This window comes from Phocoena sinus, chromosome 14 (assembly GCF_008692025.1).
Source record: "Phocoena sinus isolate mPhoSin1 chromosome 14, mPhoSin1.pri, whole genome shotgun sequence".
Taxonomy (NCBI): Eukaryota; Metazoa; Chordata; class Mammalia; order Artiodactyla; family Phocoenidae; genus Phocoena; species Phocoena sinus.
The window spans coordinates 4,206,867-4,222,060 of record NC_045776.1 but is presented as its reverse complement, the minus strand read 5'-3'; the positions used below and the strand labels follow the sequence as shown (position 1 = coordinate 4,222,060).

General features: G+C 43.2%; 1 protein-coding gene across 2 annotated transcripts in view; it reads left to right on the top strand.

Annotated features, from left to right (window-relative positions):
• The window catches only part of ZNF407 (zinc finger protein 407), a 430,215-nt gene that overhangs the window by 14,190 nt on the left and 400,831 nt on the right, over positions 1–15,194 (top strand). For both annotated transcript variants that reach the window (XM_032654303.1, XM_032654304.1), the window contains exon 2: positions 10,242–14,963. In XM_032654303.1, the coding sequence (XP_032510194.1) occupies positions 10,301–14,963 (4,663 nt within the window). In that variant the 5' untranslated portion in view covers positions 10,242–10,300. The remainder of the gene's footprint in view (positions 1–10,241; positions 14,964–15,194) is intronic.

Here is a 15,194-nt window from a genome sequence, read left to right as displayed (position 1 = left end):
TCCTTTTATTATTTTATTCCAATAAGAATTTCCTTTCTTAAAAAAATCGAAACAATTAGAAATACTAGCAAAACATTGATATTAAAAATACTTTTTGAAAGGAGATATATTAAATACCACAAAAGGTACATTTGTCAGAGATGGTTGATATAAGATAGTCGTAAAATTAACTTTATTACAGGATCAATTAACGTATTTGGAAAATAGTACTTGAAGTGTAGGAAGATTTAAAAAAAAGAAATAGCCAGGTAAGAAGGCTGAGCTAACTTTACAGTTTATTTTTGTCCTGTGATTTGTTGTTTTTTATTAGTATTAATACATCTTCACAAGTAGTGTTGGAAAGGTGGCAATCTTTGATGAAGGGATGATGACCTACTTATTCTGTTATGGTTACCATGGTTTGATCCCTTTTAGTATGACTTTTTCGTGATTGTTTTAGCTCTCACTTAGGCACTAAAGAAATATTCTAAATTTTAACTTGCACACAGGATCAAACTGCATATTTGAAATAGGTACCCCTGGAATAGAAACAATATTCTATTCTGACTTGAGTGAGAATTTTTTTCTCCATCTGATAGTTTTACTTTACTCTGACCATTTGGGCTTAGGAGCAGATAGTTCTAGCCTGCTTGTCTTCCGTGCGTCCTTGGACTGGCTGGGGAAGGTTCTTTTTAGGATTAAGCTGGACATGGCATGTGAGATGCTTTGGAGGTGAAGCTTAACCAGGTACAGGTCCTGTGGCCGGAGACCCCTACATCTCCTGAGCTTGGATGCCTCCTGCCAGGGGAAGGTGTGGGAGTTACGCAGTCTGGGGGCCAGGATTGCGGCCTGTTCAGCCCCGATGACCTGTGGCTGTCCATGGGTTAACTGCATGGGCCGCTCCCTCAGGTTTGGGGAATGTTAGGTTGTAGGCTGCTACCAACTCGACTCTAGCAGGGCTTATAAGAAGGAAAAGCCTCCTCCAAAATGAGCAGGTCTTTCAGAAATATTAGGACTTTTATTCCATACAAATCTAAATTTAAAATTCCACCATATCTCTTTAATAACTCTTGATTTTATTACACCACTTTTTCACTGTAAGCTATATCAGATCTGATTTTGTTAGTGGGAAGGGCATCAATGTAAATGTCAGTTTCTTAAGTTCTAAAATCTTACGGAAGTTTGTTAGGAATTCTGCCCTCGATGTGCATTTCGGAGTATACTTCACTTAACATTTATTGACCTCCTCCTGTGTAGCTTAATACTCTTTTGCTAGTACAGAAGATTCCTGTTAAAGGTTGGAGCATATAGGAAAGGAAATTATGTATAAACTACATATAAAGGAGGGGTGAACTTGAGCCGGTCTGTTCCTGACAGGGTGTAAAGGGAGAGAACAGGCATTATATTAGTAGTCCAGTGCTATATAACAAATTACGTCAAAACATGGGGCTTCAAGCCAGTTTCTGCGGCCAGGGATTTGGGAGTGGGCTCACCTGGGTGGCTGTGCGCCAGGTCTCTCGTGGGCCGCCGTCCCTGAAGTGCCTGAAGGCTCTCCTGGGGCTGGAGGAGCTGCTCCCTCGTCGCTGTCGTCAGAGTTCTTCTGGCTCTTGGTAGTGAAGCTTCAGTCCCTCACCACCTCCTGGAGCCCCCATTGTGGGCTGCAGGGGTGCCGTCCTGCTTCCCCAACAGGGTGCTGTCAAGGGAAGGGGGAAGGCCTGAAGCATGGTGGGGCACCCTAACTCCCGCTATTTCTGTCCCTTCTAGGCAGGCCATCAGGCCAGCCCACACCAAGGTGAGGGCTAGCCCCACCCTTTACCGGGAGCGCCAGAGAATTCTGTGGACTCATTTTGAGCCACCACAGGCATTTTCCTGGGTGGGGAGAAGCACAGGTTCACACACATAGCTGAGGAGAGCTTTGCAGCCAGTTCTTGGGACAGTGAGGAGGTGGGCTTTAGTGGACCCAGGATTCACGTGCCAGTCCCGTTGCAGGTGACCACAACAACTATGTTACACGTCCATTTGTGGTAGATTGCCTCCAGTGTTATCTAGTAAACGGTTTTTATGGTGTTACATTATACTCTTTTGTCATGGAAGAAATTATTCAACTTGTGAGCATTTTCATAGAAAAGTGTTTTTGGTTTTTTTTTTTTGGGTAGGATCAGATGCTTTGTTTTGTGGTCTCTGTTAGGCATTGATGCTTCTGATGGGAGAGTTTGGTGAGAGGAGGATTACATAAAGTAAAGTGCCCTTTTAATTACCCTTATGTTATGCACTTGGTGTTTGTAAGGACAACTGATGCTTCAGAGTTTCTCATTAGCAGCCTCTCCATAGGGATGTGGTGGTACTGTATTAAGTTAGTGGTAGTATAATGGTAAGAGACGTATTTTCGATCAGAAGTCCAGTTTAAATGGTAGGTTAAGAAAGACATCTGAGTAGTCCGCTAATTTCCCTTTATTCTTGTCTCAGCTGTCACCACTGCACATCATAATAGGCTCGTAGGGCGTTTCACCTGCCCTACCTTGACCTCCCAGGCCCAAAGGGAAAGGGTGAAGGCCATCCGGAGTTTCTGTATATGCCTGTGTGTGCACACCTGCCCTGCCACACACGTGCCCCCTGCTGTGATTTTACTCTTGGCCTGGTGCCAACACGTGCCAACTTCACAGCGTTTGCATCAGGAATTTGGGTCAGTCTAGGAGGGATGAGGGCGAGCTGGCCTGGGGTGCAGGTGGGGAGAGCTGGTCTCCTGTGTGGATGGCCTCGTCCTACTCCTGGCGAGCGTGTCCCTGTGTGTGTGAGAGACAGAGCTCAGCCTCGCTTACGTACACTCAGCACGAAAGAGGAACGGGGCGAAGAGAGACACGAAGGCGAGAGGTGGAGTGAAAGGGGAAAATTTCATCCGTGTTGCCCACAGTAAGGTTAGCATATGAAATGGTCGAATAGCTGGTATGTTTCTCTACTAGTTCCTGGAATACTTTCTTAAAAATGCTGAAAAAAACTTCCTGTGAGAAATGGCCACCAGGTGTCATCAGAATGCTGCTGCTATTGATTTGTTTTATTATTGTTCTTTTTTTTAATTTTAAAATTTTATTTAATTTATTTTTTTATACAGCAGGTCCTTATTAGTCATCAGCTTTATACACATCAGTGTCTACATGTCAGTCACAACTGCCCAGTTCATCCCACCACCACCACCATCCCCCACCGCTTTCCCCTGTTGGTGTCCATACGTTTGTTCTCTACATCTGTGTCTCAATTTCTGCCCTGCAAACCGGTTCATCTGTACCATTTTTCTAGGTTCTTATTATTGTTCTTAAAAAGTATATGCATGTTTTGATTTTTCTTGCACTTTTAAAATTTTCTTTTGTTTTTAAACTGTAGCAGAGAATATTTCAGTTAGAGCAGGGATTTTCTTTTGGGACATTTTCTTGGTGAGCTAATAATTTTTTATAGGTAAAATTGAAGATCACTATATAAAACGTAGTTATTTATTTACTTTTAGTTGAGGAACAACTACTAGTTGAGAATTTGGATGAGAGTAGAAACTATAAATGGAATTGCATATTTGAAAATCTTTGGCGCAGTGAGGATGTGTGTTGAATGGTAATTGATGAATTTGTGTAGGAACCGTATGCTTTAAGAAGATTTGGTTTAATAATATATCTCATTATTTTAGTCTAAATACCTACTAAGTCTTCTGAATTTTGAAACCTTGCTGTGGGAAGAAATCGGAGACTCACTGGCTTCTCCAATGGGTACAAGCACCACGACTTTCAGAAAGAACAGGGATTCTGCCTTACTTACTTTGAGTGTTGACAGTGAGTCCCATGCCTGTCCTGTTGTTTTGCTTTGTTCATAGAGAATTAAAGGTGCTTTCTGGTACATGGTAGGCTTTCCATAAATGTTGAGTGAATGAATTAAATCTGCCTCCAGAAAAGAGTCCTTGAACTGTCCCAGTTGGGTATTTTGAATTCTGCTATAATAACCTAATACGCTTTCTGATGAAGGTTTTTCTTTTTAAAAAAAGAAAAAGAAAAAAAATATATAAAAGGTTCCTCATTTCTGTTGAATCCCTTCTAGATCACTTTAAGATACTTACTAAATCACCTTGCACTCCCACTCAACTGATGTCATTCTAGTTCAGGCCTTACAACTTAAACTATTATTATAATGTGCTCTTTCTGCCTCTAGACTTTCTCTACCCGTGATATGTCCTGCATACTGAAAAATGAGTCTTCCTGAAGCAGTGCTGTGTTTCAGTGACTCCCCACTGACACTACTGAATAAGTTCCAGTTCTTAATTCGGAGCCTCTTATGATGTGGTGTTGGTCATCTGCCTGGGTTTTAAGTTGCCCTGCAGTAGAAAGCCAGGGCTGTAGCTGTGTGCACTGCTGACAGTCTCACATGCTCATTGCATGTGCTTTGCGGCTTTGCTAATCCCTTTTTTCTGCTTGAAATGTTTAACTGTTCCTACCTGCCCCCTCAACAAAAGAAAAAAACAGTTTTAGTGTCCTGGGGTTTAGCTCAAATGATATTTCTGCTCTTTTAGCCAAATAGTCTACTTGGCAGTATGGTCCCTTGCTCATTTATACTGCTGTAGTTCTTTGTTTATATCACACACGTGACCATATGTGGCCTTGTATTAGAGTTCCTTTCCATATATGTCACATGGCTCCTAATAGAATATGAGCCTGCTGAGGGCAAAGGATGTGTTTGTATCATTATAGTTCTTTCATTTTCTAGGCAACTCAATATATATATTTGTTGAATGTTTGTTGTTCTTTCTTGGTATAATGAGATGTTATTTCATTAATTTCAAAAGTCAATTGGGAAATAACAGATGTAGAAACATTTCCTCCTTTTGTTTTAGAATTTTTGGAGCCATTATATGGGAGATAATGAAGAGCCTCATTATTTTGCTTCTGCATATTAATATAGTCATTCTTTTGTCTCCAAAAATGCATGAGTCGTGCGCCGTCCATATAGCATTGACTCTGAATAGTTGTACGTGTGTGGGTCTTCCGTGGGTTGGTGTTTGTGTGTTCTGTGCATGTGTACCTGCTAGTGTCCGTAGCGAAGGTGATGTAGCCGCGGGCCACAGCGGTGTCGGAAGAGGAGGAGATGAAAGGACTCGTTATTGAAAGAAATTCTCACCGTTCTAGATTAAGGGTTAAAAGGTTTTTTAAAATAACTCCTGTTATGGACGTTTTCAAACATATATGTATGCAAACACATAGAAAATTGATAGAATGGCATACTGAATCCCCATGTAACTGTCACTCAGCTTTCAGCACTGTCGGTACCTAGCCTTCGCTAGGCTCCTTTCCTGGACCATTTTAAAGTGTATCTCAGACACTTTTCATTTCATCAATAAATACTTAGATAGGAGACATTCCTTATTTCACAGTGAGATACTTGTTCATTCTAGTACCTGTTGTGTGCTTGGAATTGATCTAGGCTCTTGGGACATGTGAGTGGATAAAATAAACCAGGCCCTTACGTTCTAGCTTGGGAGACAGAAAGCAAGCTAGACACATAAATAACCAGCACAAGGAAAAAATTGATTTCATCAAAATTTAAAACTTTTGCTTATCAAAAGACAACATTTATAAAATGGAAAGGGAGAAAATATTTGTAAAACATGTATCTGACAAGGGATTCATATCCGGAACACATAGGCTCAATAATAAAACAGACAAGTGATGTAAGAAACGGGCCAAAGGCTAACAAGGACTTTGCAAAGCATGTAGCATCATTCAGCACCATCGCTAGTTACCGGGGAAATGCAGAGTACTTCACACACACTCACTAGAAAGACTAAAATTGAAAAGGCTGACAGTGTCAAATGTTGGTGAGGAAGTGGGTCAGTCACAATTCTTGACACTGCTGGTGGCCGTATAAAGCAGTGCAGCCACCTTGAACATCAGTCAGGCGGTTTCTCGTACAGTTAAGCACACACACCTGCCCTCTAGCCCAGCAAGGCCACCCCTAGGTGTGTACATAAAAGCAGTGAGAATCTATGTTCATGAAAGACGTGTGCAAGAATATTTATAGCAGCTTTATCATAACAGCCCAAAAGGGAAGTAGCTCAGTGTCCGTCAACAGGACTGTAAATCTGTGTGGTGGAGCACATTGCTGAGCCATGCAGCACAGACATCGTGCTGAGCGGAAGAAGCCAGACCCTCCTTCCCGCCGGAAGTGTATATATTGTCTGATGTCATTTGTATGAATTTCTGGAACAGGCAAAACTAATCTATTGTGGAAGAATTCTGAGCGGCGGTTGCCTCCGGGTGCGGGAGCGGGGAGGGGAGTGGGATACGGGGACTGAGCGTGAAGGGCTTGAGAGGGTTCTGGGGGGAGAAGGCAGTGTCCTCTGTCTTGAGAGGGACAGTCCTGAGGGACCCTCAGCAGCTCTCTGGGCTTCTCTTTCTGCCATCTCTCCTCTCCTTTATTCTGCCCCACAAGCTCTAGCCGCCCTCCTCTCTGCTGGGAGGTCCCTGGGCTCTGTCTGTGGCCTGCGTCCATTCTTCAGGCAGTAAGCTGGCGCTCACCTGGTTTGTTTCTCATCTCTCAGGATCACTATCTTTTGGTGCCTGATCTCCAGTGTCTTGTGCTGTTGTTTCATAGATTCTGTTTTTTTCTTTTTTATTTGTTTCATGCATGAGAGTAGATCCAGTCCCTGTGACTCTTGACCAGAAGTCGATGTCCTGGACTGGACAATATATCTATTGAAAAAAAAAAGTCTCACCCCTTAAAATGCAAGGCAGAGATTTTGTTTTTTCTTTGCTTAATTCCAGTATCTAGTACAACCAAAAATACCTGGCATACAGTAGGCCCTAAGTGAAGATTTTGGAACAGACACATGATTCATTCTTTCTTACTTCCTTTCCTCCTTTTACTGTTGAATTACAAATGTTGAATAGCAAACCCAATGCTTTATCTAAAACAGCATTTTCTAAAAGGTCCTTTGGAACACTGGCCTCTTGATTCTTTATAAACAAAGGGCTCTGTAATGAAATTAGTTTGGGAAACACTTATGTACTGAGAAATTCTGTGATAAAGACACTTGTTTAAACCAGAGTTTTCTACACTTATTTGACCAGGAATATTTTTTCCCCTCAAAACACCTATTGACCTTTTATATAATTTATCTTTTCTGTAACACATTCTGAAGAAATGATGATCTGATGTTGTACATCTTGTAAGTGTAATAAAACTATATACATTTATCTTTTTCACTCTTTTATAAGAGTGATACAATATGTTACTATATTATATTGTAATAAATACAAGGTATTTTTGTATGTAAATTACATATGATAATTTATATATTTTTAAGCAACTTTATTGGGATATTCACATACCATACAATTCACCCATTCATACTATGATTTAATGGATTTAAGTATACTCACAGACATGTGCAACCATCACCACAGTAAATTTTAGGACGTCTTCATCACCTTTTAGATATTATCCACCACCGCTACCCCACTGTCTCCCATCTCCTGTCCTGTGCTCCCGCCCAGCCCTAAGGAACCACTATTCTACTTTCTGTCTCTATAGATTTGCCTATTCTGGGTATTTCTTATAAAAGGAATCATATAGTATGTGGTCTTTTGCAACTGGCTTCCTTCACTTAGCGTAATGTTTCCAAAGTTCATCCATATCGTGGTTTGTATTAATACTTCATTCTTTTTGTGGCCGATTAACATTCTGTTGTACGGATGTACCTCATTTTGTTTACCCATTATTCTGTTGCTGCACATGTGGGTTCTTTCTACCTCCTGGCTATTGTGGATAATACGGCTGTAAAAATTTGTGTCCAAGTTTTTGTGTGGACGTATGTTTTTATTTCTGTTGGGCATATACCTAGGAGTGGAATTGCTGGGCCGTAAGATACACTGTGTTTAATCTTTTGAGGAGCTGCCAGACTCTTTTCCAAAGTGGCATCATCATTTTACATCTCCACTAGCATTGTATGAGTGTTCTGATTTCTCCACATCCTCACCAATACTTGTTATTACCTGACGTTTAAAAATTTTTCTTTTTAATTTATTATTCATTTTTGGCTGCGCCGGGTTTTAGTTGCGGCATGCGGACTCTTAGCTGTGGCATGCATGTGGGATCTAGTTCCCTGACCAGGGGTCGAACCTGGGCCCCCTGCACTGGGAGTGTGGAGCCTTACCCACTGGACCACCAGGGAAGTCCCTTATCTGACTTTTTGATTCTAGCCATTGTAGTGGGTGTCGCATTATAGTTTTGATTTGCATTTCTCTGATGACTACTCATGTAGAGTATGTTTTCATGTGCTTTTTGGCCATTTGCATATCTTCTTTGGGGAAATGTATATTCAACTACTTTCCTTTAAACATTTTTTTAATTAACTTTTGGCTGCGTTGGGTCTTTGTGGCTGTGTTGGGTCTTCATAGCTGCGCACGGGCTTTCTCTAGTTGCAGCGAACAGGGGCTCCTGTTCTTTGCGGTGCGTGGGCTTCTCACTGTGGTGGCTTCTCGTTGCGGAGCACAGGCTCTAGGCACGAGAGCTTCAGTAGTTGTGGCTCACGGGCTCTAGAGCGCAGGCTCAGTAGTTGTGGTGCACGGGCTTAGTTACTCTGCGGCATGTGGGATCTTCCTGGACCAGGGCTCGAACCTGTGTCGCCTGCATTGGCAGGCGGATTCTTAACCACTGCACCACCAGGGAAGCCCCTCAGCTCCTTTTAAAATTGGATTTTTAAAAAATCTTTGAGTTATGAGATTCCTTTTTTATATATTCTGGATTAAGTCCTGTATCAGATATTGATTTGCAGAACATTTTTCCCATCCTGTGGCTCATCTTTTCACTTCTTTTTGGTGGTCTTTGAAGATAATGTTATTTGAAGCTTTTAATTTTTTTTTTTTTTTTTTTTTTTTTTTTTTTTTTTTGCGGTACGCGGGCCTCCCACTCTGCTGTGGCCTCTCCCGCCGTGGAGCACAGGCTCCGGACGTGCAGGCTCAGCGGCCATGGCTCACGGGCCCAGCCACTCCGCGGCACGTGGGATCCTCCCGGACCGGGGCACGAACCCACGTCCCCTGCATCAGCAGGCAGACTCCCAACCACCGCGCCACCAGGGAAGCCCTGAAGCTTTTAATTTTGATAAAGACCAATTTATTAATTTTTTCTATTGTTACTCATGCTTTTGGTGTCATTATCTTATATATAATTTCTAGTCCCTACTTTTAGCAGAGTCAGAACAACAGCCTTCATTTGGTTTGTCATCGTGACAAAAAAACAAAAAAAAATGGTTAAAATAGTTAAAGATAGTTACCATTAGCTTTGAGGCCATAATACTTGATGAGTAATACTTTAATTAACATCAAATCAAATGGCATTTGGCTGAGAATTCCATTCATGGTGTAAAGTAAATGGAAAATGATATGTTTTAATTGAATTAAATAGCATAATGAAAAATAAAATCAATGTTATTGATTTTAAAGCATTTTATTCAATAAAATTCTTCCTCCCCCCACTAAAATTTACGTTATTAATTCTACTCTATCAGTGACATTTCCCCTTAACCTGTTAACCTTCAGACAACACAAAATGACTGTTAGATGAAGACATTGGTGATTGACACCTGGAACAGGAGTGGCTGTTCATTGGCAACAGTGCTTGAACATGAACGATGATGTATGATGAGCATATGCATGTTGTTAATTAGGATATACGTAGAAGGATGATAGTCAGACTCTTTGCTCTAGGGGAGGAGGATGAAGCAGTTGTTTTAAAATTATGTTTTCTTTACACTGGGACTTGGGCTTCTGTTGGGAAGCTAAAGAGGGGGAGGGCTGGCTCCCTGACTTGTATCACAGCAGTTTTTGTTTAATCTGTTCTACAGAATGGGAGTTCACGGAAATGTACTTTGAAAAGAGGGCTTCTCTGTTTTTTTTTTTTTTTTGAGTAGTAAATTGAAATGTACCAATAAAAAGAATTAAAACATGGAAGCTTTTTTGTAAGCTGGTTGAAAATTACTTTTTCTATCAAAGTAATGTAGCATTGCTTCCTGAGTCAGCAGTATGATGATGTGGTATGCCCCAAATCTGATTTCATGCATTTCATAAAGGACTTTGCACACACGATCAAATCCATCTCAATGTAAAGGAGAACTCGAGGCTAATTTTATGATATTTTTCGTCTAGTGTGTCACTTTATGTCGACTTTTCGACTAACTTGTGTGTCTTTTCTTTATGTTCAAAGGTTTTATACCATTTTTATTTTCTTCCCAGGTTATGTGTGCCCAGTGAGCCACCCCTGACACAAGAAGCATCGTCGGCCTTTATTAGTGATGGATACTGAGAAGAAACCAGAGAATGATGAGGATGACAGTGCAAACAAGGAAGCAAAGGACTGGAGAAATAGTTCACCCCGTGATGTAGATTGTGGGCCTGTATCTGCGGTGATAGCAGATTCCTCTGAAAATTCCACAAGCAAAAGAGGCTTTTTAGAGTCATCAGACTTTGACAGTGCTGTCGTGGGGAATGATGGAAATGAACACGCTTCCAAGAGAATGAAATTAGCTGAGGCAGAGCCCCTCCAGTCGGGAGAGCTGGGCATCCCTGGGTCAGAGAGGCCTGAGGGCTCAGGCCCAGAAGCGGGTGTCCCGTTGGCGGGGACAGGGGTGGGGGCCCTCCTTAGTGACCCTGATGGAGGCGTGTGTCTTCCTGGTGCCTTTGCCGCCCCCTGCAACGTTAACCCCACGGACGCTGCTTCTCTGGAAACAGACGCTGAGAAGAAGCCCGCTCAGGAAATGGTTTTCCTTGATCCAGAAAGAGAGCTTCCCTTCCCCCAGAACGAGATGCCTGCGAGCAGTACCCTCGGAAGTGTGGATGCAGTTCTGCAGTGCGGCGCGTGTGGTCACTCGTTTGTTTCCTGCTCCGATTTGGAGAAGCATGCCGAGTGTCACATGCAGCAGCCTGAGGACCACGCCTGTGGCCCCTGTGGCCACAAAGCGGAGAGCAGCGCAGCCTTACATGTGCACGTCAGGCAGGCGCATGGGCCGCAGAGGGTCTTTTCTTGTGACCTCTGTGGCTTTCAGTGTGTGGAGGAGAACCTGTTGAACGCACACTATCTTGGCAAAACACATCTCCGGCGTCAGAACCTTGCTGCTCGTGGAGGGTTTGTACAGATCTTAACCAAACAGCCTTTTCCTAAGAAGCCATGTCCCATGGGAACAAAAAGTGTTCGCACAAAGCCAAGAGCGTCTAAGCCAATAGCAAAGAATGGCGGTTCAAAAGGATTACGAAACGTTGGAAGCAAATTTAAAGATTTCAGAGGAAGCATTTCTAAACAAAGTGGAAGTGGCAGTGAGTTGCTGGTTGAAATGATGCCATCCAGGAATACTTCCCCAGAAAAAGTAGAGATTGTTGAAGAAAATGTAACCTCCCTCGATATACCTCGGAATCCTGAAAACCAGAGTAAAAAGTTAGGAGACTTAGTCACCTCAGAGGGTCTCCTAGAGAAATTGGAATCTACCAGAAACACCCTCCAGGCAGCCCACGGTGTCAGTACGGCCTCAAGACCCAGACCTGAGCGGAACGTCCTCATGCTGGGCAGCAGCTTCCGACGACGCAGCGGCGCTTTCGCCCTAAGGGGCCAGGCGAAGAAAAGGTTCACTCTTTTAGGAGTTAACAAAAGAGGCACTACTGAAACTCAGAGGCTGTGTTTGAAACACTTTAGAACACAGATGAAAGCAAGTGATGCTGAGTCAACACCTCAGCATGCAGAAACCGGTGGCAGCGTCCAGGGTCTGTGCGTCACATCCGCAGAGACCCAGGACCTGAAGCAAGACAGGAGAAGCTCCCATCTCCCATGCTCCTTTGACTCAGTGACGGTGAGGCCGCCTTCGGATGACCAGGTGTTGTGTACATGTACAGACTGTGGACACACAGCCACAAACAGGACAGAGTTGGAAATCCATGGGAAGAGGTGCCACGCAGGAGAGATGCAGTCTCACTGCCAGACATGTGGCTTTTCCAGTGCGTCCAGGAGGGACTTGGATGCACACTCGCACAATAACCAGCATCAGCAGACCGCCCCCGGCCTCAGTTGTCAGTGTTGTTCCTTTACTTCCTTGAATGAAATGTACCTGAGAGACCACATGAAGGAAAAGCACAGTAGGGGTTTCCTTTGCACGCCTTGTGATCTGTGCTTCTCGTCTGAGAAAGACATGGAGGAACACCAGACAACTGAGAAGCACATTCACTTGTTGGGTCAGCCAAAGACTTCTCAATCATTTAACAATGATTTGGTTTTACAGACTTTACCTTTAAGTACTTTAGAATCAGAAAATACAAAAGATTCTGTGAGTGAGTCAGGAAAAGCAGCTCAGGAAGAGCCAGTTCAGTCCATGGTCAGCCATGGAAATGAAGTAAGACATGCGAATAAGCCTCAGTTTCAGTGTAAGAAGTGTTTTTATAAAACAAGATCTTCCACTGTTCTCACAAGACACATAAAACTCCGCCATGGTCAAGACTATCACTTTCTGTGTAAGGCATGTAATCTTTACTCATTGAGCAAAGAAGGAATGGAGAAACACATTAAGAGAAGCAAACATCTTGAAAATGCTAAGAAAAATAATATTGGCTTAAGCTTTGAAGAATGTATTGAAAGGGTCTGCATAGGTGCAAATGACAAAAAAGAAGAGTTTACCATTTCTGGGAATGGAAGGATAGAAGGCCATGTGGAAGGTGTGCAATTCCAGGAGCACACCTGTCTCGACAAGAGCATCCTCCTTCCCCAGGAACTGTCACAATCTGGTGTAATCACCAAAGAGGCTGAATTAACTTTGACCACTGCCCCAAAGAGAGGGAGACCTAAAGGTAACATCTCACGGACGTGTTCACATTGCGGTCTTTTGGCCTCGAGTATTACAAACTTGACCGTGCACATTAGACGAAAACACAGTCACCAGTACAGTTATTTATGCAAAGTGTGTAAGTATTATACTGTAACTAAGGGAGACATGGAACGTCATTGTGCCACCAAGAAACATAAAGGACGTGTAGAAATAGAAGCGAGTGGAAAACCAAGTTCAGATATCATTGTTGGCCCGGAAGGGGGGAACCCTGAAGCCTGTAGGAAGAACACCACTTCAGCAGTTTCGGATGTACCTGCCAACGAGTCAGCTGAAGCAGACACCTCTGTTTCGGAAAAGCCAGTACTAGAGCAAAGGAATCCAGTTGAAGTTGACGTTGAGAACGTATTTCATTCTACAGATGGGGAAACTAATGGTCACATTCTTGAGAGAAAGGAACAGACGTCTCTACAACCAGAGGACCTTATCCATCAGGGCAATGCCTGCTCCCAGGGAGATGACGCAGGTACAGGAGATAACAAATGTGCGCGCTGTGAGTTTAACGCTTACTCTTCTCCTTCTCTAGAACTGCACATAAAACGGAAACATACAAGAGAGTTTGCGTTTTATTGCATGGCGTGTGATTACTATGCTGTGACTCGGCGGGAGATGACCAGGCACGCAGCAACAGAAAAACATAAGATGAAAAGGCAGTCTTACCTGAACTCTTCTAACGTAGAAGCCAGTTCTGCAGAAATGTCCAAAACCATCATTATTCCTGAAGGGCAGCATCAGCAAAGTTCTGAAGAATTTCAGATAATTTCAGACCAACCCTCTGAAACTCTCAGAACTAGAAATGCTGCTGATTGTTCTATTTTGGATGAGAATACTAATTTAGATATGTCCAAAGTACTCTGCGCTCCTGGCTCTGTAGAAATTGAGACTGAGGAAGAATCTAATCTCAGCGGAGATCATTCCTTTTGTGAAGCTTTCCAGCCGCCCCTTGCCAAGGATAAAGTTACAAAACCGGAGGAGATGGTGTCCCTTAATGTTTCCTCTAATTATGGCTCCCCAGGCAACTTTCAGAATGAAAATTCAGGAAGCTCAGCTTTGAATTATGAGACAGCAAAGAAAAACCACAGTATGTTGAATGACGCCAGTGATCCAGACACACATTGCAAGAGTGATGGCGGAAACGTAGGGGACAAGGCAGATAAAGTCCTTGGCAAACGTGTGTGCCCCGGAGCTCTAGAAGGAGAGCATTCGGCTGAGAGCACCATGCTGAGAGCAACTGGAGAAGAGCTCAACCTGGGTGGCAGTGGTCAGAACAAAGTTGGAAGTGTGCAGAGTTCAGGGGATTTGCAAGATCCCGTTCTAGAGAATAAGGAGATTCTGATGAATTCCCAACATGAAAGTAAAATAATTTTGGAAGAGGATGGTCCAGCTTCTGATAGCACCGTTGAAAATACTGATGTTTATGAAACTATAATCAGTATTGATGATAAAGGACAAGCCGTGTACAGTTTCGGCCGGTTTGATTCTTCCATCATAAGGATAAAGAACCCCGAAGATGGGGACCTGTTAGACCAGTCTGAAGAGGGGCTTATAGCAGCAGGAGTGAGAATGAGTGAGTTGCCCTTAAAGGACTGTGCTCAAGGTGTGAAAAAGAAGAAATCCGACGGCAGTTCCTTTGCCGAATCCACACGAATTCGTTGTGATGACTGTGGCTTCTTAGCAGATGGTTTGAGTGGACTGAATGTTCACATAGCCATGAAGCATCCTACAAAAGAGAAACACTTCCACTGTCTGCTGTGTGGAAAGTCGTTCTACACGGAGAGCAACCTCCATCAGCATTTGGCCAGTGCTGGTCACATGAGAAATGAACAGGCCAGCGTTGAGGAGCTTCCCGAGGGAGGGGCCACCTTTAAATGTGTCAAGTGTACAGAGCCCTTTGATTCTGAACAGAATTTATTTCTGCATATTAAAGGGCAGCATGAGGAACTGCTCCGAGAGGTGAATAAGTACATAGTGGAAGACACTGAGCAAATCAACCGCGAGAGAGAGGAAAATCAGGGGAACGTTTGCAAGTATTGTGGGAAGATGTGTCGCAGTAGCAATTCGATGGCATTCCTAGCACACATTCGCACTCACACAGGTAAGTAAAGTGCAGCAAATCTCTCTTTACCCACCAGGTGCAGAGGAGTGATAGAGTTCAGACATTTGTTCCCATCCAGACGTGGAGTCCTTAACTGCATTTGCCAGTCGGCCTCCACCCAGTTCACCTCCCACTGCCCCGTGGCTCTGGACGCTGCGATAGTCTTTGTTGACACTTAACATTTCTTAAGGTAATTAATTGAGCCTTAGTGATTCCAAAGGCACGATGTTT